At 39.2% G+C, this 25,477-nt stretch overlaps 1 protein-coding gene across 3 annotated transcripts in view; it reads left to right on the top strand.

The window, feature by feature from the left end:
* Window positions 1-25,477, top strand: part of CENPU (centromere protein U) — a 42,471-nt gene that overhangs the window by 8,907 nt on the left and 8,087 nt on the right. For 2 of the 3 annotated variants that reach the window (XM_055276547.2, XM_055276546.2), the window contains exons 4-11: window positions 689-794; window positions 8,533-8,593; window positions 9,088-9,324; window positions 12,708-12,777; window positions 15,539-15,647; window positions 23,527-23,605; window positions 23,832-23,879; window positions 25,078-25,139. In XM_055276547.2, the coding sequence (XP_055132522.1) occupies window positions 689-794; window positions 8,533-8,593; window positions 9,088-9,324; window positions 12,708-12,777; window positions 15,539-15,647; window positions 23,527-23,605; window positions 23,832-23,879; window positions 25,078-25,139 (772 nt within the window). The remainder of the gene's footprint in view (window positions 1-688; window positions 795-8,532; window positions 8,594-9,087; window positions 9,325-12,707; window positions 12,778-15,538; window positions 15,648-23,526; window positions 23,606-23,831; window positions 23,880-25,077; window positions 25,140-25,477) is intronic. The other variant, XR_008657346.2, reaches the window with a different exon arrangement.

Raw genomic sequence — 25,477 nt, 5'->3', positions numbered from 1 at the left:
TAAAGCAGAGAGGAAGTAAGGGAGGCCTGGAATCGCCCCAAAGGGCTTTTCATTAAAAAATACTGAGTGCCCACTATATGCAGGGTACTTTGTGAGGTGACCTCTCTAGGCCTGTAGAGTTTATAGTTTAATGCAGTGGTCTCTCATGCAGAGTGTATGACACCTGACAGGGATGAGGAAAGAAAATGTTAGACTGCTGATTTATATTTTTATCTCATTAAAATTTCCCCAACCTGGGCAACATAGTGAGACCCTGTCTCTACAAATAATTAAAAAGTTACCTGGGCATGGTGGCATGTGCCTGTAGTCCCAGCTATTTGGGAGGCTAAGGCAGGAGGATCGCTTGAGCTCAGGTGCTCCAGGCTGCAGTGCGCCGAGATCGCACTACTGCACTCCAGCCTGGGCAACAGAGTGAGGCCCTGTTTCAAAAAACCAAAAATAATTCCATATAAGTGCAGTAATAAAGGTTTATTATTCATAAATATTCACGTATTTATTGGTGATAGGGTTTAAAATTTTTATTGTTGAGGTGTGAGATCGAAAACATTTGGGAAGTGACCTGTGTAATTGATTTTGATTTTGTTAGTTGAACGAAGATTGTTTTGTACTCCATTGTAAGGGAATAAACTTCAGTACTGCCCAAATAGCCAGACTTTCAAAGTTGTGCTTCTTTTTTGTCTTTTGAAAGATCCTCCTTTACATAGCACAGCTATATATGCTGATGAAGAAGAATTCTCCAAACACTGTGGACTGTCTATCCCTTCAACTCCTCCAGGAAAAGAAGCAAAAAGAAGGTACTGGTGTATTTCAAGCAATTGTTTATTCACGGTTAATGGGATTTCTGAGAAACTCTTTAAGATAGAAGCTAATAAAACAAAAGCGTTTTAAGATCCTTTGAGCCAACTTGTTATGCTTTTTCTCGAGAACTGAGGCATAAAAACTTTATTAATAACTGACAGTTACTTATGACAATTATAATAGCCGTGATAAATGACAGAATTCACACCTGATTATCCTAGAAATCATGCCTGGGAAGATAATTTAGCTTTGAGTCAAATAAGAAAAGAGGGAAAGATTTTACAAGCATAGAATTTTAGGTGATTTTTGGGAGGTTTCTTTCATTTACAAATTCTCTAATTATCACAAATGAGATGTTTCCTTGTATATGGTAGGTGGTAATTACAGAGCAATAAAAAGCCTGTTTCAGATGCATTGTCCCTGAGGTGCATTGGTTTGAGTCTTTCAGATTTATGTGAAGCTATAGGTCCAGAAAATCTCTATAAAAATGATTTCATAGAGAAAACTTGGGAGCAAGTTATATAATGCAGAAGAACTCTTCAATAACTAGTACTCATTTTAAATTATTATCTAGAGCAGCTCTTTGACCTAGGGACCTCTGTTGGGTAATAGGTCAGTTGTAGTTACTAAATGTATTTACCAGGTATCAAAAGTGCAGTGTTTTTTTGTTTGTTTGTTTTTTTGAGATGGAGTGTTGCTCTGTCGCCCACGCTGGAGTGCAGTGGCGCAATCTAGGCTCACTGCAAGCTTGGCCTCCTGGGTTCACGCCATTCTCCTGCCTAAGCCTCCCGAGTGGCTGGTACTACAGGCGCCCGCCACCACGCCCGTCTAATTTTTTTTGTATTTTTAGTAGAGACGGGGTTTCACCGTGTTACCCAGGCTGGTCTCAATCTCCTGACCTCGTGATCCACCTACCTCGGCCTCCCAAAGTGCCGGGATTACAGGCGTGAGCCGCTGCACACGGCCAAAGCTGCAGTTTTAAAACAAATATCCCAGCTGGGCAGAAATCTGAGAAGTCATTTTGAGATTGTCTACACTAGGGAAGTTTTATAGTACTTGGTTATTTTGGAGACTCCAGCTTTTTTTGTTTGTTTTTTGTTTTTTTTTTTTGGTTGAGATGGAGTCTTGCTCTGTCACCAGGCTGGAGTGCAGTGGCGCCATCTTGGCTCACTGTAACCTCCGCCTCCCAGGTTCAAGCAATTCTCCTGCCTCACCCTCCCGAGTAGCTTGGACTACAGGCATGTGCCACCATGCCCAGCTAATTTTTGTATTTTTTAGTAGAGATGGAGTTTCACCATGTTGGCCAGGATGGTCTCGATCTCTTGACCTCGTGATCTGCCCGTCTTGGCCTCCCAAAGTGCTAGGATTACAGGCGTTAGCCACTGTGCCTGGCTGACTCCAGTTTTATATGTTACTGAAAATCAATAAAATCATACATTTGGAAAACGTGCTCTACTTTAAACAGTGGTGAATGTAATTTTTAAACAGGAATATTTTGAGTAGGTAACACATTCACATGGTTTAAAAATACAAAAAGGTGTACAGTAAGTCTTCATATCATGTCTACTATCCACCTAGCTCCTAGAACCTGCTTTTTCCCTCTCCCTTATTATTAATTTCTCATATGTCCTTCCAGAATTTCTTGGTGCATTAAAAGTAAGTATGAATACACATTTTAACCTTTTTTTGTGTACAAAAGACAGCATAGGTTGCTACCTAGCTTTTTTCACTTACTACATCTGAGAGATCTTTACATATCAATACACATGGAGCTTTCTCATTCTTCTACCCTTTCCACAGCATGGGTGTTCCTTAGTGTGATTATCCAGTCCTGTATGGATGGGCAGTCAGGCTGTTTCCAGTCTGTGCTGTCACTCCCAGTGCCACTGGGAGTGCCATTTCACACTTGTGCCTGTGTATCTATAGGATATAGTCATAAAAGTTAAATTCTGAGTCAAATGAAATGTGTGTTTGTCATTTTTATAGTTATTGCCACATTGCCACCTAAGTGAGATCAAACTTGGATTTTTGCCAATGTGATAGGTCAAAAATGCTATCCCAGCCTAGTTCTAATTTGTATTCTTAGGAATGATTGAGCAGCAATCATTTAAAAGCTCTTGAATTTCTCTTTCTGCAAACTGTTTATATACTTTTTCCTATTTTCTAGTTGATGTTGGTCATTTTCTTCATGACTTCATTTAAACATTAGTGAGATTAACCCTATGTTACAGTTTTTTTTTTTTTTTTTACTGGTTCGTCTCTCTTTTGACAAAACATCTAATGGTGGTGGTTTTTTTTTTTCAACACAGAAAATGTTTAGTTTTATTTGATGCAGTGATATATTTATCACTCTTAGCGTTTAGGGATTTTGAGTCATAGTTAGGAAGACATCTCCCTTCGTGTTTTCTTTTAGAACTTGTATGATTTATTTTATATTAAAATCCATGATCTTTTCTATATATAAATGCAGCTTTTCTCATTTTTTAATAATGACTTTTAAGAACTACTTGTTAAGTTAAAAGCAAAGTTACTATCTTTATTGGGTTGAGGTAAATTTATACATTTATTTATAAAAGCTGATCTTTATTCTGTTAGTTTTGGATTTGGTTCTTGCTTTTCTAGTTCTTCAAGATGCATCATTAGGTTATTTATTTAAAGTTTTTCTTTTTTGATGTAGGCGCTTATAGCTGTAAACTTCCCTCTTAGTACTGCTTTTGTGGTATCCCATAGGTTTTGGTATGTTGTGTTTCCATTATCATTTGTCTCAAGAAAATTTTCAGCTTCCTTCTTAATCTCTTAATTGACCCGCTGGTCCTTCATTAACGTGTTGTTTTATCTCCTGTGTTTGTATAACTTCCAAAATTCCTCCTGTTATTGATTTCTAGTTTTATTCCGCAGAGAAGATACTTGATATTTCAGTTTTTAAAAAATATTTTAAGACTTGTTTTGTGACCTATCACGTGGTCTGTACTTGAGAATGATCCATGTGCTGAGGAAAAGAATGCGTATTCTGCAGCTGTTGGATGAAATGTTCTGTAAATATCTGTTAGGTCCATTTGGTCTACAGTGCAGATTAAGTCTGCTGTTTCTTTATTGAGCTTCTGTCTGGAATATCTCTCCAGTGCTGAAAGTGGGGTGTTGAAGTCTCCAGCTAATGTATTGGGGTCTGTCTCTCCCTTTAGCTCTAATATTAGCTTCATCTATCTGGGTGTTCCAGTGTTGGGCGCATGTATGTTTAAAATTGTTATATCCTCTTGCTGAATTGACCCCTTTGTCATTATGTAGTGACCTTCTTTGTCTCTTCTTACAGTTTCTGTCTTAAAATCTAGTTTGTCTGAAATAAGTATAGCTACTCTGTTCTTTTTTTGGTTTCCATTGACATGGAATATCTTTTTCCATACTTCTGTTTTCAGTCTGTGTGTATCTTTATAGATGAAATGTGTTTCTTGTAGGCAACAAATCATTGGGTCTTTTTTTTTTTTTCCCAATCAGCCACTCTGTGTCTTTTGATTGGAGAATTTAGTCCATTTACATTCAATGTTATTGCCAAGCAGGGACTTACTCATGCCGTTTTACTATTTGTTTTCTGATTGTTTTGTGGCCCTCTCTTCCTTTTCTTCCTTTCTTCCTTTTAGTAAAGGTGATTTTCTCTGGCAGTGTGATTTCTTGCTCTTTTTATGTATTTGTTGTATTTTTTATTTGAGGTTACCATATAACATATGAGTTTACCATATAACATATATAGCAGGTACTGCCATATAACCCATTATTTTATGCCGTTAACAACTTAACCCTGCTTGCATGAACAAGCAAAAAGAAAACTAATAAAAACTACACTTTTACATTGTTCCCTCACTTTTTAACTTTTTGTTTTTACTTTTATTGTACTGTTTATGTTTTGAAAAGTTATTATTTTTGATTGGTTCATCTTTCAGTCTTTCCACTTACAATGAGAGTAGTTTACACACATCAGCTACAGTGTTATCTTTTTCCATGTACTTCATATTACCAGTGAGTTTTATCCCTTCAGATGATTTCTACTGCTCATTAATGTGCTTTTCTTTCTGCTTGAATTACTCCCTTTAGCATTTCTTTTGGGACAGGTCTGGAGTTGATAAAATTTCTCAGCTTTTGTTTGAGAAAGTCTTTATTTCTTTTTCAAGTTTGAAGGATATTTTCACCAGATATATTCTAGGGTAAAAGTTTTTTTCCTTCAACACTTTAAATATGTCATGCCACTCTATCCTGGCCTGTCAGGTGTCCACTGAAAAGTCTGCTGCCAGACATATTGGAGCTCCATTGTAAGTTATTTGTTTCTTTTCTTTTGCTGCTTTTAGATTCTTTATCATTGACCTTTGGGTGTTTGATTATTAAATGCCGTGAGGGAGTCTTCTTTGGGTTAAAGCTACTTGGTGTTGGTTGTATAACCTTCTTGTACTTGGATATTGATACCTTTCTCTGGTTTAGGAAGTTCTCTGTTACTACCTTTTTGAATAAACTTTCTACCCCCTTTTCTCTACCTTTCTTTAAGGCCAATAACTCTTTGATTTGCCGTTTTGAAGCTTTTTTTCTAGACCCTATAGGCATGCTTCACGATTGTTTTTTCTTTTTTCTTTTCTTTCCTCTGACTGTATTTTCAAGTAGCCTGTCTTCAAGCTCACTAATTCTTTCTTCTGCTTGATAGATTCTGCTATTAAGGGACTCTGATATATTCTTTAGTATGTCAGTTACGTTTTTCAACTACTGAATTTCTGCTTGATTTTTAAAAATTATTTCAATTCTTTGTTAAAGTTAATCTGATAGAATTCTGAATTCCTTCTCTGTGTTATCTTGAATTTGAGTTTCCTCAAAACAGCTATTTTGAATTCTCTGTCTAGAAGGTGACGTATCTCCTGTTTCTCCAGGATTGGTCCCTGGTGCCTTATTTAATTCATTTGATGAGGTCATGTTTTACTGGATGGTCTTGATGCTTGTGGATGTTTATCAGTGTCTGGGCATTGAAGAGTCAGGTATTTATTGTAGTCACTGGAGTCTGGGCTTGTTTGGATCCATCATTTTTGGGAAGGCTTTCCAGATATTTGAAAGGACTTAGGTGTTGTGATCTGCATTAGGGGGGTCTCATGACCCTGACTGGTGCCCTATGCTACTGTGGTTGAGCTCGTATCCAAGATGGAAAACAAAGTCCTCTCCACTCTTCCCTCTCCTCTCCCCTGGCAGAAGAAAGGGGTCTCTTTTGGAGCCATGGGCTGTGCTGCCTGGGCCTGGGGGAGGGGTGATGCCAGTACACCCTTAGCCACACTGGTTGGTGTCTCAGTAGGTCATATGCCCCCACAGTCCACTGGCTCCAAGCCCAGCTCAGCACTAGGAGTTGCCGTCCTTGTGGCCTAGACTGCCCCTTAGGCTCACCTAGGGCCCCAGAGCACTTTAGCCCATAGTGGCAAGGCTTGTCAGAGCTCAAGCTCCCACTGCTAAGATGGGCGATTCCCCTCACACCAGGACTAGTCCAAATGCTCCCTCTGTGTGTGGGCATCAGTTTAGTTCAGCCTGGTTCTGCTTTCCACTGTTACAGGACAGCACTGAATTCAAACAGAAGCTTCCAAATCACTGCACTCTCCTCCCAAGAGCACAGATTCTCGGTGCCACGCAGCCACTGTTGGGAGATGGGGAAGGGGTGGCATCAGCGATTGTAGACTCTTTCCTACCCTCTTCAGTGCCTCTTTCAGCAATAGGAAGTCAAAACCAGGCACTGTGAGTACTCAGCTGACTTTTGTTTCCTGTGAAGGTGCTCCCTTTGTGTAGATAGTTGTTAAACTTGGTGTTCCTGCAGGGGACAGTCAGCGGAGCCCTTTGTTCAGCCATCTTGCTCCTGGCTGTTTCCTCTCCTGTTTTTTTCTTTATGTATAGGTGATTCTGCTCTCAGCCCTCTCTTCATCCAACTCCAGTTCACGCTCATGGTTTTAACTACCTGTGTGCCACCATTTCTCAAGTTTGTTTCTTGTCCAGCCCCTCTCCTGAGTTCCAAGATGTCTTGCACATTGGCCATATTTCTCTAGATGTCCACAGGCACCTCACTCAACAAAGGCAAAACTGAGCTCCATCCTCTTCCTTCTCATCTAGTGTCAGTGAACTTTTAGTATTCTCTAGGTTAATAGTCTTGCCATTCACCTAGTCCCCCCCCTTTTTTTTTGCACCAATCCAGCAATCTGGGAATCAGTCCTGGTATGTTCTGTCTGGCCAGTCCTTTTTCTGGCCTGTGACTGCCTTGAAAATCTGTTTTTCCGCTCCACACCCCTGCCATCTCCCTGTGGCTGCCATGGTTTGGGGACTTCACTCTTCCCAGCATTCCTGCGGTAGTTTTCTGTCTGGTCTCCTTGTCTCTTGTGCCAGCTCTCTCTGGCCTACCCTCCCATACACCTTCCAGAGTGATCTTTTGAAACCCCAGTCTCATCTTACTCCTATGTCCACCTCCTGTTAGGGCTCCCCTTTGCCTGTATGCATGGCATAGAGGGCCCCTGTGCCCATTTGGATCCTTGGGTGAGTAGACACTGAGGCAGTTAGGAATGGAAGAGGTTTATTAGGGATACCTGTGAAGGGTAAAGTTGGAAGAAGCAGGATTGGGCAGAGATGGCCTCAAACTGCACTGCAGCGCCTACGGTTCTGAGCAACCCACTGCGGAGCTCTGGAGGAATGAAGGCTGTTGAAAGGAGGCCTGGCCTGTACTGGGCAGAAACGTCGAGGCCCCAGACCCTTGCTGTGCTTACTTGTTGGCTAGAGACTGCCCACAGCTGTGGCCTCTGCCCAGATGCTGCAGTGGATGCAGAAGGCACTGCAGCTGGAGGCTGGGGCTGACTATAGGAGATCCATGCAGCATGCCTATGTGGGTGCCCTGCAGCCCGTCAGTCATAGCCTTTGACTTTTCCCTAGCGTTCGTTATCTTCTCTTAGAAAATACGTTCTATCTGCGATCTGTTGCATCTTTCTTGAACATGCCGGGCTGTTTTACACCACCATGCTTTTACATTAACTTTTCCATCTGCTTTAAATATCCTCCTCCACACTTGTTTTCCTGAAAAAGGTTTTTTACCAGTCAGCGCCAAGTGACATAACTGTGATGCTTTTCCTAATACCCCAGCCGTGTCTCCACATCATCTTCTCTGTCAGATGCTTGCCAGGTCATCACTCTGCACTATCTTTGGCCTTCCCACTAGGATAGTGAACCCTTTGAAGGAAAGCCTCTCAATTTTAAAGTAATTTTATTAACTGTACTTTGCATTTTGAGGTTGGTGTTAAATAAATTTGTTGTATTGAACAGAATGAAAAGATGAGTTTTCATCTCCCATCAGAAGTTAGGGCTATTTTTTTCCTTTTTAAAGGATAAAAGGTGTTCCCTTTTCTATCACCTAAGGATGGGCCTAGTGGATTAGCTTTTAGTACAAATGATGGCCCATGTTCCTGGGACTGGTAACTTGGAGAAAAGTGCAGTTCTCAGATATCACCACAGGTGCTGCAGTAATGGAACAGGTTACTTGCTTGCCTGGGATAAACTCATATGGCCTGGGTATGGGAAGATGTGGGAGGCAGCAGTAAACCCGGGAAGGTGGCAGGCTTGTATGTGACAAATAGGATATTTCCTCATTAAATTGAGTCTGTTTTCATGTTGCATGAGCAAGTTAGAGAAGACATGTGAATGTAAATGGAATGTGTACAAGATATTGATGGCTTGTACTTTTTACAGTTCAGACACTTCTGGAAATGAAGCAAGTGAAATCGAATCTGTAAAAATTAGTGCAAAAAAGGTATGTAGGAGTATTCACTCTTCTACTTTAATTTGTAATATAGTTTGATTGGATGCAAATGCAGAAAATGTTCTGTAAAATATTTCGTTTCCTCTTTAGATTGGATGCAAATAGAGAAAACATTCCGTAGCAACATAAAGTTCTATTTTTAGAATATACTTTTATAGTAAAAAGCAAAATGTTTTTGTATCTGAAGTGTTTTTCATTAAAGAGGCCTCACATCTCTATGTACTTTGTCAATTTTCATAGCATTCTTGTACTGTGGTTAGGTTGTGATTTTAAAAGGCAGAGTGAATTGTTGGGAGTGTTTATTGTAACCTTTGATTTAGGTTTCCTGTCCTATCCACTAATTAAGTTGCTGTCTTCCTATTATGTTCAATTTTGAAGTTTAGAAGTGAAAAATGTGGACTATATATATGGTTTCCTACTATTAAGTAAGAATTATAAGCATTTCTATTTTCTAAATAAGTACTGCTGTTTTTTCTTTCACACAGCCAGGAAGAAAGCTCAGGCCCATTAGTGATGACTCTGAAAGCACTGAAAAAAGTGATACAAGGAGAAAAGTTAAATCAGCAGAGAAAATAAGTACACAACGTCATGAGGTTATTCAAACTACAGCATCTTCAGAACTTTCAGAGAAACCAGCTGAGTCGGTCACTTCTAAAAAGACAGGACCCCTTACTGCCCAGCCCTCTGTTGAAAAAGAGAACTTGGCAATAGAAAGTCAATCGGTAAGAATGTCTGCCATCCCCTAGGAGAGCAAAAAAAGTTTATTGAAAAATTTTGGGGAAGAAAATGAAGCATTTTCTCTTTCCTTCAGATCTTTTCAGAGATAAATTTTATATTTTCCTTAATGTAATAAAAATGTTTGTTTTAGAAAATCTAGATGGTATGGTTGGGTGTGGTGGCTCACGCCTGTAATCCCAGCACTTTGGGAGACCGAGGCAGGGGGATCACCTGAGGTCAGAAGTTCAAGACCAGCCTGGGCAATATGGTGAAACCCCGTCTCTACTAAAAGTACAAAAATTAGCTGGATGGAGTGGCGCATGCCTGTAAGCCCAGCTACTCAGGAGGCTGAGGCAGGAGAATTGCTTGAGCCCGGGAGGTGGAGGTTGCGGTGAGCTGAGATTGCGCTGTTGCACTCCAGCCTGGGTGACAGAGCAAGACTCGGTCTTAAAAAAAAAAAAAAAAACTAGAAGGTATGGAAAAGAAGATAAAATCACCTATAATTCCATAACCCAAAATAACCAGCATGTTTTTTGGTCTATGCTGTTCAGTCCTTTCAGTGAGCTTTAATTACCATAAGTGAGATCATATACTTGTTATTAAGTATTCAACAATGCATAACATTCCATTCATGGATATGCCATAGTGAATCTCTTACCAATGAAGAATTGCTATTTAAAAAATTGTAAGTGCTTTGATGAATTTTGTTGTAGCTAAATATTTGTGCATTCCTTAGAGCATTTCCTTAGTAAAAAACTGCTGATAAGAATTCTAGGTCTTAGGCAGGCACGGTGGCTCATGCCTATAATCCTACCACTTTGGGAGGCCCAGGCAGGCAGATCACCTGAGGTCAGGAGATCGAGACCAGCCTGGCCAACATGGCAAAACCCCATCTCTACTAAAAATACGAAAATTAGCTGGACGTGGTGGCACATGCCTGTAATCCCAGCTACTCAGAAGGTTGTAGCAGGAGAATCAACTTGAACCCGGGAGGCGGAGGTTGGAGTGAGCTGAGACCGTGCCACTGTACTGGGCAACAGAGTGAGACTCTGTCTCAAAAAGCAAAGAATTCTGGGTCTTATTGGTTCTAAAATTCTTGACATATAATATCTTTTGGTCAAGTTCTTAATATGTGATTAATTCATTTGGGCTTAATTGAATAAGTAAATTATGCTCATGTTTGAAAACTTTTTGAAGTATAATAAGTTGTCCCTGCCACCCTGTCTTCTTCACCTTTCCACCTGATAAACGTACACACAGGTAACCTTATAGTTTCTTATATATCCTTCAAATTTCCTTTTGTACATGTAAACAAATATGAATATATTTTCTTATTTTTCCTGTCTTTACACAAATTGAAGCAAACCATGATCTCTGTTGTTGATCTGTCTTGGTGAACATCCCATGTGCACTTGTGTTCTGTAAATGTCAGTTGAGGTCAAGTTGATTGATAGTGTAGTTCAGAGATTTGGTCTCCTTACTGTTTTGTTTTTGGTGATGGGGCATGGTCTGCTTGATCTATCAGTTACATAGAGGTGGTATTTTTTTAACTTCTGCTAAAAGTCCATTGACTTTTGATGTAATTTTAAATATGGTGAGGTTCACATCTACCATACTGTGTTTTCCATTTGCTCCTATTTTCTGTCTCTCTTAGAACTCATTTTGGATTAGTTGAATGTTGTTTTTATATTCCATTTTATTTTCTCTATTGGCTTCTTAGCTATACCTTTTTAAATTTTTTTCAGTGATTGCTCCTGAGTTAAAAATATACATCCTTAAATTAGCAAAGTCTATTTAGAATCAATGTGTTATCACTTCATACATTCTACTTAACAACTACCTTCCACTACATAAATGTAATTACATACCAATATTATGTATAATTCTATTTATCCATCCCCATCCTCTGTGCTGTTTTGTCATATGTTTTACTTCTGTGTTACAAATTCTAACCTTACAGTATTGTCATTTCTGCTTGAAAGAGTTCTTTTTTTTTTTTTTTTTTAAGAAAAGTATGAGAAGCAGCAGCTCTATAGTCTTTTACCTGTTCCTCTCTCCAGTTCACTGATTGCCTGCCTGTAGATACTAGTTTCCATTTGTTATCTTTTTCCATCAGCCTGCAGAATATCTTCTAGCATTTCTTTCATGGCAGGTCTGCTGGTGACAAATTCTCTCAGATTTTGTTTATCTGGAAGTGTTTTTATTTCAACTCTGTTTTTGATGGATATTTCACTGGCTGTGAATTCTGAGTTGACAGATTTATTCCCCAGCTCTTTATACCATTCTGTTGTCTTCTGGTCTCCATGGTTTCTGATGAGCCGTGAGTTGTCTGTTTCCCATGTACGTTTACCTTGTCCTGTGCCCCCAGTGCTGCTTGTCCTTTGTTATCGATTATGTTGTTATCCCCATGATAGCGCTTTCTGGTAGGCTTTTTGTGGTCTCACCTGGCACATGGGCAGTACTCAGACAAGGACTCTTAGGACCCCCCCACCCCACAGGCACCTGTGCTCTCCTGAGCAGCTTATTCCAAGTGCCTCTCAGCTGGGTAGGATTGTCATGCCCTGCTTAGACTTCAGCTCACTGTACCCCATCTAGAAATTGTATGTGTGTGGAGTGGGGGTGGTAGTCATGGAGGTCACCTTCCAAGTTTCCCCTTTCTCCAGGAACTCAGTCTTGTGTTGCCTGTTGTCCAGTGCCTGAATAAAATTGCCACCTCCTTTTCCCCCATTTTATGGTTGTTTATGGCAAGAGAGCTAGTTTGGAAGCTGTTACTTCACCATAGCTGGAACAGAAATTTGAGCTGATTCCACGTGTTGCTATCTTAAGTAATAAAAGTTCAACTTTTCCATCAAGGCAACAATTGTTAAAAGTCAACTGAAAGTTTTATTTTCTCTTACTTTGTGATAGTTTTGTTTGCAATGCTTCCTTATATTAATGTAGATAATTTATATAACTAATCTGTTTTAGAACTAAATGAGAATTGTAGCTAAAGTTTTTTTTCTTCTTGAGACAGAGTCTCGCTCTTTTGCCCAGGCTAGAGTGCAGTGGCGCAATCTCAGCTCACTGCAACCTGTGACTCCCTCCAGGTTCAAGCAATTCTCCTGCCTCAGCCTCCCCAGTAGCTGGGACTATAGGCACGCACCACCACACCCTGCCAATTTTTGTAATTTTAGTAGAGATGGGGTTTCACCGTGTTGGCCAGGCTGGTCTGGAACTCCTGACCTCAAGTGATCTGCCCACCTCAGCCTCCCAAAGTGCTGGGATTACAGGCATGAGCCACTGCGCCCAGCTAAAATATTGAATGACAGTTTGGTAACAGTCTTAATCCTTATGTTTTAAGAGAAAGAAAACTTTTCTTAAAAACTTAATGCTTTTTTTTTTTTTGTAGAAAACTCAGAAAAAAGGGAAGATGTCTCATGACAAAAGGAAGAAATCAAGAAGTAAAGCCGTAGGCTCAGGTAGAGAATGATATTTTATACATTGTCACTCATTCAGGAATTGCATGAGAGAAAGAAGACCCTATTCTTAATTTGTTATAGTAGTAAATTGTAAGTACATAAAATTGCCACTTTTAAAAATTAGGAATATGTGACTTTGGAGTAACATTTTTTCTAACGTTTTGTCATGAAAATTTTCAACATACAACTAAGGTGAAAAAAAATTTATAGTATATATTCATATACCCACTACTTAGATTTTACAGTTAACATTTTATTATTTACTTTATTAGATAGGTAGTAAAGCAAGTATTAATCCATTAATCCAGTTTTTAAGGCATTTTAAAATAATGTAGACATCAGTACTTCCTCTGGAATACTTTAATATGCACATGATTAACTCCAGTTCAGTGTGTGTTTACAGTTTTTTCTTTGAATGTAAAATGTACATACAGTACAATGTGTAACTCAAGTCACTGTCAACATGTAAAGTCTTTACTCCAGAAAGTTCCCCATGCCTCTTTCATGTCAGTCCCCACCCCATTTTCTCCAGAGGCAGTGACTTCAGGGACGCTTTTTCTGCCATGGATTAGTTTTGCCTGTTCTGGGATTTTGTATAGGTGGAATCACATAATGTGTACTCTTTTGTGTAAGGCTTCTTTCACTCAGCATAGTTTTTTTGCAATCCATCTATGTTGTTTGGTGTCATTTTTATTACTGAGCTTATTCCATTGTGTGATTACACCACAGTTGATCCAGTCTCTTATTGATGGACAACTGAGTTGTTTTCAGGTTTTGGCTATTTGAATAAAGCTGCTGTGAACTTTTTTTTTTTCCAGACTGAGTCTTGCTCTGTTGCCAGGCTGTAGTGCAGTGGCTTGATCTCGGCTCACTGCAACTTCCGCCTCCCAGGTTCAAGCGAATCCCCTGCCTCAGCCTCCTGAGTAGCTGAGACTACAGGCCCACGCCGCCATGCCCGGCTAATTTTTTGTATTTTAGTAGAAACGGGGTTTCACCATGTTGGCTAGGATGATCTCAATCTCCTGACCTCATAATCTGCCTGCCTTGGCTTCCCAAAGTGCTGGGATTACAGGTGTGAGCCACCGCATCCAGCCAGTGAACATTTTTATACACATTTTTTTGCGAACATATGTTTTCATTTCACTTGGGTAAATAAAAAGGAGTGAAGTTGCTGAGTCATAGGGTAGGCATATGTTTAATTTTACAAGAAACTGCCAAACTTTGCAAACTGCATTCCCAAAGTGGTTGTATAATATAATTTTATACTCCTACCAGAAGTTTAAATGTTTAAATGCACAGTTTAAATGTTACTAAGAATATAATGAACAACTTCATGTGAATAAATTTAAAATAGTTAGGGGAGGCTAGTGGGGAGCAGGGGAGAGGGAGAGGCTGGTCAGCGGGTACAAAGTTAGAATTAGATAGGAGGTGTAAGTTCAGGTGTTCTGTTGCACAGTAGGGTGACTATAGTTAATATTACACATTTCAAAACAGCTAGAAGAGATGATTTTTAGTCGTCTTACCACAAACAAATGATAAATGTATGAGGTGATGGATATGCTGAATACCCTCATTTGATTTTTTTACAGAATACATATATGTATTGAAACATCACACCATACCCATAAATATGTACAATTACTATGTGTCAATTAAAAACAAAATTTTAAAAGTGAGTCCACCAATCCCCCTAAAATAGAGGAAAAGGAGATACTAAACAAGGAATTAATTATGGAAGAAGAGTAGACTATCCTGCCAATGGCTTATGTTAACATACAGAAAATTGGGGGCCGGGCATGGTGGGTGCACCTGTAATCCCAGCACTTTGGGAGGCTGAGGTGAGAGATTGCTTGAGCCCAGGAGTTCAAGACCAGCCTGGGCAACATAGTGGGACCCCACCTTTACAAAAAATTTTCAAAACTAGCCAGGCATGGTGGCGTACACCTGTAGTCTCAGCTGCTTGGGAGGCTAAGGTGGGAGGATCACTTGAGCCTAGGACTTCGAGGCTGTAATGAGTGGTGAGCGTGCTACTGCACTGCAGCTTGGGCAACAGAGTGAGACCCTGTCTCAAAAAAAATTTTTTTTAAGAAAAACATTGGGGTCTGCTTTGGAAATTGATAACAACACCTTATAGATGTATAGTAATTTATAGTTTTTGTAAATGCATTCACAGATATTTTCTTGCTTGAGTCTCAATAAAAGGGAGAGCATTGTTTTATTCCATTTATCATTGAGGAAACGGCCTCTGGAAGGTTAAATGACTTGCCTGAGATCTTATGACTAGTAAGAAAGAAGCTCAAACTAGAACCAAGGTCTTCAGATTCCCGTCTGGTATATTACTGTATATTACTACAATTACTTAAATTACTACACTGAGTAATCTTGCTGTATCCTACAAGTGGCCTATCAGATAGATTAAAATTCAGAAAATACAGCTAACAATGAAGAGCTTATCCCCAGTAATGTTAAATAACAGCACAATACTAAATATACAGTAAGGTGATTAAAAGGCAGCAATGCTTTTGGTTGCTTTAGCAGAAATAGGAGAACCAGCGAGACAGCAGTTAGAGTGAAAGTGTATGTAGGGGTTTGCGAGACTGTGTACAGGGATAAGAAGGGAGTATGGCGCCTCCTCTCTGATTGTTCAGCTGTAGCTATCTTTTACAATTTGGTGAGACTATTTTTGTGTCAGGCTTTCAGAACCCTGGACCTACAGCCAAAATATGAATAACCAGCATGTTAACTTACCTTAATATTCTAGATACTTCTGACATTGTACACATTTGGTGTCCAGAAGGAATGAAAACTAGTGACATCAAGGAGTTGAATATTGTTTTGCCTGAATTTGAGAAAACCCACCTAGAGCATAAGTAAGTCTTTTGATGATACGGTATATTTACCTAATAAATTTCCCTTGAAGCACCATTTTTGCTCATCCTACAGTTTTTGTTATGTACTATTTTCATTGTCATTGTTTTAGATATTTTTACATTTTATTATAATTTTTCTTTGAAGAATTCATATGTCTTTATATGTCCCAAATATGTAGACTTTTAAATTTATATTTTTGTATTAACCTTCTATCTTAGATATGTTGTGGTCAAAGATCATGGTCTGGTGATACCTTTTGTTTTTTTTTTAATTTTGAGGCTTTCTTCATGACTCGGTACGTGATCTGTGTGGAATTTCTAATCATTGGATCTAGATAGAATCTCTAATTATTGGATCTATGTTCACTTTTTCTTGGTACTGCTATTCATTTGTGCTGTATGTATTTAGAGACTTAGGAAAATCATGTTTAAAATTGCTCTGTCTTGCAGATTGAACACTTTAGTTGTCACCCACTCTATTCCTAAACATACTTTGTCTTAAAATTTATTTTACCTGATACTAATATGCATCATAGTTTTCTTTTGCTAGCATTTGCCAGATTTTTTTTTTTTTTTTTTTTTGAGATGGAGCCTCTCTCTGTCTCCAGGCTGGAGTAGAGTGGAGAGATCTCGGCTCACTGAAACCTCCACCTCCCGAGTTCAAGCAATGCTCCTGCCTCAGCCTCCCAAATAGCTGGGACTACAGGCATGTGCCACCACGCCCAGCTAATTTTTGCATTTTTAGTAGAGACAGGGTTTCACCATGTTGGCCAGGATGGTCTCGATCTCCTGACCTCGTGATCTGCCCACCTCAGCCTCCCAAAGTGCTGGGATTATAGACGGGAGCCACTGCACCCGGCCAGATTTTACATTCTTTTTAATTTCTTTTACTTCCAACCTTTTTGTGACCTTAAATTTTAATTTCCTTATTAGTCTTTTTAAATACAGTGTATCAGTCTTTGAATTTCAACTGTTGAGTTTAGTCCATTAACATTTATTGTAATTATCGATATATCTTGAACAATATGTTGATATATTGTTACTTCTTTAACTTTTTTATTCTACTTTTTGATGTTCTGAATTTTTTTTAACTTAAAAAAATTGTATTTATAACTCCCCACCTTTAATTCTAAATTAAGGTAGATAGAATTTCCCCTTCTGTTGTGTGTGTTTGTCTCAGTTTTTAAGACAATAACAAAATTTACTTAGGTATTTGATCACTTTTATCTCATGTATTTTCTTGCAATATCCTGTAGAAAAGTATTTTCTCTTATTTAAACATTTCATCCAACACCTCAGTGTGACTCTTTATGTTGCAAAACTTCTAAACGTTCTGATTATTTTGATTATACCCTTGAATTTGAATGACAGCTTAGTTGGATATAATACTTTAGGTTCTAAATTATTTTCTTAAATACTTTGGAAACTTTGTGTTCTTTTAGATCAAGTGTTGCTTTTGGAAAATTTGATGTCTATCTAATTCTTATTTCTTTGAATGTGATCTGTTCTTTAGCTCTCTAAACTGTTATTTTTTTCTTTGATATTCTTAAATTTCACTTTATTGAGTGACCTTTTCCTTTTTTTTTTTTTTTTTTTTTTTTTGAGAAGGAGTCTCGCTCTTTCACCCACGCTTGAGTGCAGTGGCACGATCTCGGCTCACTGCAGGCTCCGCCCCCCGGGGTTCACGCCATTCTGCAGGCTCCGCCCCCCGGGGTTCACGCCATTCTCCTGCCTCAGCCTCCTGCGTAGCTGGGACTACAGGCGCCCGCTATCTTGCCCGGCTAATTTTTTGTATTTTTAGTAGAGACGGGGTTTCACCGTGTTAGCCAGGATGATCTCAGCCTCCCAAAGTGCTGGGATTACAGGTGTGAGCCACCACGCCTGGCCTTGAGTGACCTTTTCATTCCAAGGTTTTTTAATTTTTTTTTATTCTATTGCTGCTGAACAAATTACTTTTTTTAATTCTAAGAATTTAAAATATTTTTATCCTGATTTTCTTTTTTGTTCTCATATTATCCTTTGTTTCATTCACCGGGAGATTTCCTCAATCTAAGAAATTAGATTTGCTGATTTATTCTTAGAAATATCCATTCTGCCATTTGTCCCATCTGTTGAGTTCTTTATTTAACTTAGCTTTTATATTAATATTTCTGCTTTTTTTTTTTTTTTGAAATGGAGTCTCACTCTGTCACCCAGGCTAGAGTGCCGTAGCACAATCTCAGTCCCTGCAACTTCCACCTCCCAGGTTGACGTGATTCACCTGCCTCAGCCTCCCAAATAGCTGGGATTACAGGCATGCGCCACCACGCCCAGCTAATTTTTTGTATTTTTAGTAGAGGTGGGGTTTCACCATGTCGGCCAGTCTGCTCTCGAACTCCTGACCTCAAGTGATCCACCCACTTTGGCCTCCCAAAGTGCTGGGATTACAGGTGTGAGCCACCACACCCAGCTATTTCTGCTGCTTGTTTTGTGTCTTGTATTCATGTTTTAAGCTGCTAATATCTTCCTTAGAATATTTGTTGGGCTAATTTCAAATTACTGGATCAGATATTCTAAAATACCTGCTTCTGGTAAGGTTTCGGATATAATATGTGTTTTCCTTTTGAAATAGTTGGGTTCCTCCAGCATCTTGTTATTCCAGCCTCTGAGCTTATTTTTCCCCTGGGCCTTTCAGCTTCTGTCAGACAGTATGTATAGAAGAAGGCCAAACCCCAGTCCCTGTTAGTGCCCGTGAGTGCAGGGGGTGCGGTAAGCCCTAGGGTGGGCAGCCTCAGCGACTCATCTCACAAAACAGCCTGTCAGGTCAGCACTTCACTCCTTGCCCTCCAGAGAGGAGCAGCAGGAAGAAAAGATGGACTCTGTGGGTCATCATTCTCCAGCATGGGGGTTTGGCTGGGGAAGGGTGACGAAACAGCTGCCCAAAGTCAGTCAGCCTTCCATGTTTTTCTCTAGGCCCCACAAGTCCAACCCCAGTTTCAGTCAGGGACAGAGGTGTCAGTTGCTGCAGGGGGCAGGGGAGCGGGGCTGAGCAGATGAGAGCGGTGATGGGAAGAGGCAGGAGTCAGTTTCCTGCAGTTCTCTATTCCTGCCCTGGCCACAGCGCCACTCCTCACAGCAGTCATCCTCTCTACATGACCTCCCGCTCAGGGTTTTCACAGCTTTCTCCATTTTCTTGGTGGTATTCCCTCTGTAGTTCTGGGTGAGCTTGGGGAAAGGAGCCAGCCTGTCATGCCAACTCATTATCATTGTGAGAAGTGCCTGTTTTACTCTTCTTTATATTCCAGAGCCAGTTTCCTGTTAAAACTAGCACAGTTCTGTTAACACACCCAAGACCATCTTGCTTGTGTTATCCTTTACCTATTCACAAATCTCTTACAGGAAGCTACTGATGTTTTAGGGAAAATGGCATTGTCCCCTTCTAAATCATTTCTTATATCAAGAACTTACCACCCAGTGGGTAGTAAGGACACAGGGACAGAGGTCTGAGTTGCTGCAGTGGGTAGTAAGTTCTTGATATAAGAAAGGATTTAGAAGAGGCATAGTATTTTTCTTAGACTTATAACATTGCAGTACAACCTTGTGTTTTTGTCATACCAAATAAGAATTCTGGTGAATCACTGATCTCATTTTGTTTCCTTGACAATATGGTGTTCTCAGCCACGTGAAACACTTCACTCTTTCAAAATTAAGTCAACAACTGTTTAAGGGTCTGTTTGTAATATCCTGTACCTAGCACTCACACCTGAATAGCTTCACTGTTATATCAGTATAAACTGATGATAAGCAGTTTATGTATAAGTAGGGAAGTATGCCATGAAATGCAGCATTACAAACTCTTAGAATATTCCATAACTGATTCAATTAATTGAATTTTGCCAGATGTTTAAGTTGCTAGAATTTGGAAGAGCTGTCTTGTGTAGACCATCACCTTTGTGGTTGAAAGAATCCATCAATTTATCATTACAAGCCATATGCAGAGAGGCCTGACCAGTTTTTCTTATTTAAAAAAACAAAACAAAACTTTCTTTAGATGGAGTCTCAACACAGGCTGGTCTCCAACTCCTGGGTTCAGGGGATCCTCCCACATCAGCCTCCAGAGTAGTTGAGATTACAGGCATGTGCCACCATGACTGGCTATATTTTAAAAATATTTCAACATCTGAAAATAATGATTATATTACATTAGAAATTCTTTTTTTTTAAGTGGGGCTTATGTAAATTTTCAATTGTGCTAAAATTACACATAACATAAAATTTGCCATTATGTGTTTTTAAGTGCACAGGTCAGTAGTGTTAAGTATATTCACGTTGTTGTGCTACCAGTCTCCAGAACTTCTGTATCTTGCACAACTGACATTCTGTACCCATTAAATCACAATTTTCTATTCTCCACCCCATCTCCAGTGCTTGGCAACCACCCTTCTACTTTCTGTTTCTGTGAATTTGACTACTTCGAATACCTCACAGAAATGGAACCATCCAGTATTTGTCTTTTTGTGACTGGCTTATTTCACTTAGCATGTCCTCAAGGCTCATCTGTGTGATAGCTTGCATCAGAATTTCCTTCTTTGTTGAGGCTGTGTATTGTGTATATACAGATAACCATTCCTCCATTCATTGTTGATCCATTCATTCGTCAGTGGATATTTGGGTTGTGATTCCACCTGTTGGCTGTTGTGAATAATGTTGCTATGAACATGGATGTATAGAAATACCTCATTATTCCTGAATTTTTTTGTTTAGTTCAATGTGTAATAACAAGTTACAACTTTTTTTTAATTAAATGTCTTCTTTTGAGATAATTGTAGAATCATGTGCAGTTGTAAGGAATAATATAGGGATTTTATCATATGCATAGGTTTGTGTATTGCATCACCGCCAGGATCCTTGTGTTCTCGTGTCCCCTCTGTCTTCATGTTGCCGTTTTATAACTACACCCACAGCCCCAAGCCCTGGAAACCACTAACCTGTTCTCCATTTCTATCATTTCAAGAATGTTATATAAATGAAACTGTATAGCGTGCAACCTTTTGGGATTAGCTTTTTTCCACTCAGCATAATGCCTTGGAGATTCATCCAAGCTGTTGTATGATTCCATTCCACTTCATTGCTAGGTAACATTCCATGGTATGGTTATACCATGGTTTGTTTGACATTCACCCATTGAAGGAATTTGAGTTGTTTCCACTTTGGGGCTGTTAACACACACAGCGCTGTGAACATTTGTATATACATTTTTTTTGTTTGAACCTGAGCTTCTGTTTCTCTGGGATAAATGCCCAAGAGTGCAGTTGTTGGGTTATATGGTAATTGCATGTTTAGTTTTGTAAGGGACTGAGACTGTTTTCCACGGTGTATGATCTTATTTATGATCTAGATTCTGTACATCCTTGCCAGCATTTGGTGTTCTCACTAATTTTTAGCCATTGTGATAGGTGTGAAGTGTAGAAATATTTTCTTTTTATTGTGTGTTAACTGTATACACCTTGTTAAGCAACCCATCTCTAGAACTAAAGCCTTATGAAACGGTAGCTTTGTACCCATTTGAGCAATGACTCCTCATTCCTCCCTCTCCCAGCAATCACCATTCTACTTTGTCTCTATAAATCTAACTGCTCTGGGTACCGCATGTGAGTGGAATCACACAATATTTGTCCTTTTGTGACTGTCTTATTTCACTCAGCATAATGTCCTCAAGGCTCACCCATGTCATAGCATGTGTCAGAATTTACTTTTTAAGGTGGAATCATGTTCAGTCATAGGTATACACATTCATGTCACTTAACAATGGGAATGTGTTCTGAGAACTGCATCCTTAGGCAGTTTTGTCATTGTGTTAACAGAGTGTACTTACACCAACTTAGATGGTGTAGCCTAGTACATGCTGTGGCTATATGATGTGTTGCCTGTTCCTCCCAGGATACGCACTTGGACAGCATGTTACTGTATTGAATACTGTAGGTAATTGTAGCATGATGGTAAGTTGTGTATCTAAACATAGAAAAGGTACAGTAAAAATATAGTATAAAAGATAAAAAATGAGCCTGGGCAACATAATGAGACACGTTTTCTACAAAAAAGTTAAAAATTAGGCGTGGTGGCATATGCCTGTAGTCCCAGCTATACGGGAGGCTGAGGCAGGAGGATCACTGGAGTCAAGGAGTTTGAGGCTGCAGTAAGCCATGATCACACTACTCAGTCCAGCTTGGGTGACAGAGTGAGACCTTATCTCAAAAACAAAAAAAGATGAAATACGTTACACCTGTTTGGGGCACTTAGTAATTTACCACCTAGTATTATGCAGTATACGTAACTGTATGTGCTCTACTTTTACACAACTAGGCAACACTATAGGTTTGTTTACACCAGCATGGCCACAAGTATGTGAATAATGCATTGTGCTATGACATTATGATGGCAACAGTGTCACTAGGTGATAAGAAATTTTTAGCTCCATTATTGTCTTATGGGTCTACCACTATATGCCATCCATCGTTGACTGAGACATTGTTATGTGGTCATGATTTTAACACATTTCCTTTATCCATTCATCTATTAATGGACACTTGAGTTGCTCCCACCTTTTGGCTATTGTGAATAATGCTGCTACAAACATTGGTGTTCAACTGATATTTGAGTCCATGCTTTCAATTCTTTTGTGTATATACCTAGAAGAGGAATTGCTAGATCGTGTGGTAATTCTGTGTTTAATTTAATTAATTTATTTTTTTGGAACTGCCAATACTGTTTTCCACAGTGACTATATCATTTTACGTTTCCACCAGCAACACACGGGTTCCTATTTCTGTACTTTCTCACCAACACTGGTTGTTTTTTTAAATAATAGCCATCATAATGGGCGAGTGAGCCAAGCCAGGAGAATCAGAGCCTGGCCACCAGATCTCTTCTCCCCAGTGACAGAGGCCTGAGGCAGTTTCTTTGAGTCAGCTTTATAGTTTCTGAAGAACTAACACCTGATTTATGGCTACTTTTTGGCTAGTCCAAATGTGTTACACACTTGCCCCTTCTTTTGCTAACAGGCAAAGAGGGAGGGAATGAAGTCTGCCAGGTCTATCAGGTGGTAGGAAAAGACTGGGATTATCCATAAGCATTTCTACCTTACTTGGTATCACCTTTGAGGTTGGTCAGTATCAGGGAATTAAGATGACCCTGTACCAGAGGGCTTAGGGAAAAATATCTTTGTTCTTTTTCTTTTGCTGATACATGTTTCCAGTATTTTTTTCAGGCTGAACATTGCCATCTTAGTTATTTAAAATGGTGCTCTCATATGTTCATTACAGCATTATCCATGATAGTAAAGACGGAATCAACCTAAGTGCCCATCAACTGTGGGTTGGATAAAGAAAATATTGTACATATAGACCATGGAATACTACATAGCTATAAAAAAGAACAAAATCATGTCCTTTGCAGCAATATGGATGCAGCTGGAGGTCATTATCCCAAGTGAATTATTGCAGGAACAGAAAGCCAAATACCGCGTGTTCTTGCTTATAAGTGGGAGCTAAACATTGGGTACACATGGACATAAAGATGGCAACAATAGACACTGGGGACTCCTAGAGGGAAGAGAGACAGAGGGATTCAAGGACTGAAAAACAACCTGTTGGGTACTATGCTCGCTACCTGAGTGATGGGGTCAGTTGTACCCCAAACTTCAGTGTCATGCAGTATGCCCATATAACAAACCCCTTAATCTAAAAAATTGAAATTATTAAAAATAAGAGATTAAAGATATTTTTAAAATAAAAAAAGGTATATGCCAAATTGTATGTGTATGTTTGTTTGTATGCTAAGCAAATGAAACACCTTTCAAAATCCATCATGGTACTCAGACTTTTTTTTAATTCCTCTACAGACAAAGAATAGAATCTAAAGTTTGTAAGGCAGCCATCGACACATTTTGTTCTAATGTTAAAGAGCAACTCATCAAAATGGTAAGCTCACTGACATACATTTGTTGGTCTAAGATTTTTTTCACTAATCCTGTAGCAGCTTATTGTTGTCTTAGAAAAGCTTGCATTTGCTGGCAGTATGGTAATAAACTCATTAGAACTATTCATATTCCACATAACTGTTTTTAAACTAAATGTGATACATGTGAAACTAATTAACATTTACTTTTGGAAAATAATGTACATATGTATTTTTTGTTTTGTGTAGCTTGAAGAAAGCCAGATGTTGAAAAATCTGAAAAGGAAGAATGCTAAGGTAAATTATTTATGTGATTAGAGTCATAGAGTCAGACACAATACTAACATGTAGAGTTACGCGAAGACTTGACTCTGGGTTTACAGCCTTTAGAGTGTGAGTAGATTTCATAATCTTGTCAGGTTGATCTTGTGGTTGATATGGTTGGTTTTATTAATGCAAGGTAAGGACTGGGGATCCTAGTCACTTGTTTTCTAAGGCTGCACGAGTGTCAAAATAATTGTTTTTATAATTAAAGACAAATTTAAGCCTTTTATTAATGTCACAAAGTTAGCTTTAAAAAGACTACCAAGTCCAAAATGACCACTTATATGGATAAATATTAATACATATTTATTGCTTTGGGGGATGTCGAAAAGCACAACCTTTTAGAATAAAGAACTGTCCCAGGTAGGACAGCCTGGGAAGGATACTGGGTTAAGGGTCAGGAGACCTCATGTCTAGTCCTGGCTCTGCTGCTTCATTGCTATACCACCTATAAGCTGTATACCACTGGGTCTGCAGTGGGTGACAAGCCATCCAACACGAGAGTCTCCTTTGCTTACCTGGAAATGGTTGGACCAAATGACCTCTGAGCGTCAGAGGTGAATCCAGGAGTGGAAGTCCACCTCTACATTTAAAATAGAAGTGGACTTGAAATACATATGTTTTCCTTCCAGTGATTGCCAGCTCTGGGATGTTTTTGTTTTTCTTTCAGTTTTAATCTCTTACTGGTCATTTTTGCATTGCTTATTACCGAGTGGGAACATTATGAATGTCTAACAATGGAGTATTAAGTAGTCACTAAAAGTGACTGAATGGCTGAGATAATAAAATATGAAATATTTCTTTTAAAATACAGAGTGGATCATAACACTCCCCTGCTTTGACAGTTTCCTAGTGTGCCTAGATAAAATCTCCTCACTTTACAGGTCACAGGGTCCAGTAAAGACCTGGCCCCTGCTTTCCTTCCTCTGGTCTTTCTGAAGTAGATACCCCTGCTTTTCTTTTACAGAGTTCTCTCTTCTTTTCCCACATATCACAAGTTGTAACTACATACTCTTTCTATGTAATGTCTGTCTTCCCCATTAGACCAAAGTCTGTGATGGTAAGAATTGGGTCTGTCTTGTTTTCCACTGCAGTTCATTACCTGGTGGCGTATGTGGCAGGGCTCAAACAGTTACAAATTAATTTTAACACAAATGATTGTGTTACTTAGATTATTTCAGATATCGAAAAGAAAAGGCAGCGTATGATTGAAGTCCAGGATGAACTGCTTCGGTAAGATACTGTCAAATCCTGTTTGAGCACTTACCTAAAAGGATGTAATTATGGTGTGTCATTTAGGGGAGTGACACTTGCTGCTGTAATGTATTAAAGCCCCAGGTTATCTTCAAGCTCCGATACTCAGTGAAGGCAAGGTATGCTGCTTAGTTGCCCCACCTTTTGGCAAACGAGAATTCCACACTGATCTATCTCCACAGTTCTGGCCTTAAGAGATATAATGCCTAGATTCTAGAATTCAGCTGCCTGGGTTGAATTCTAGAATCTACGCATTAAACTGCTTGAACTGCTTGGGTTGAACCCAAGCTCTGCCACTTACTGGCTGCGCAACCTTG

Source organism: Symphalangus syndactylus, chromosome 4 (assembly GCF_028878055.3).
Source record: "Symphalangus syndactylus isolate Jambi chromosome 4, NHGRI_mSymSyn1-v2.1_pri, whole genome shotgun sequence".
Classification (NCBI taxonomy): domain Eukaryota; kingdom Metazoa; phylum Chordata; class Mammalia; order Primates; family Hylobatidae; genus Symphalangus; species Symphalangus syndactylus.
Note: the sequence above shows the minus strand (reverse complement) of the source record. Positions and strands in the feature narration are given on the sequence as shown.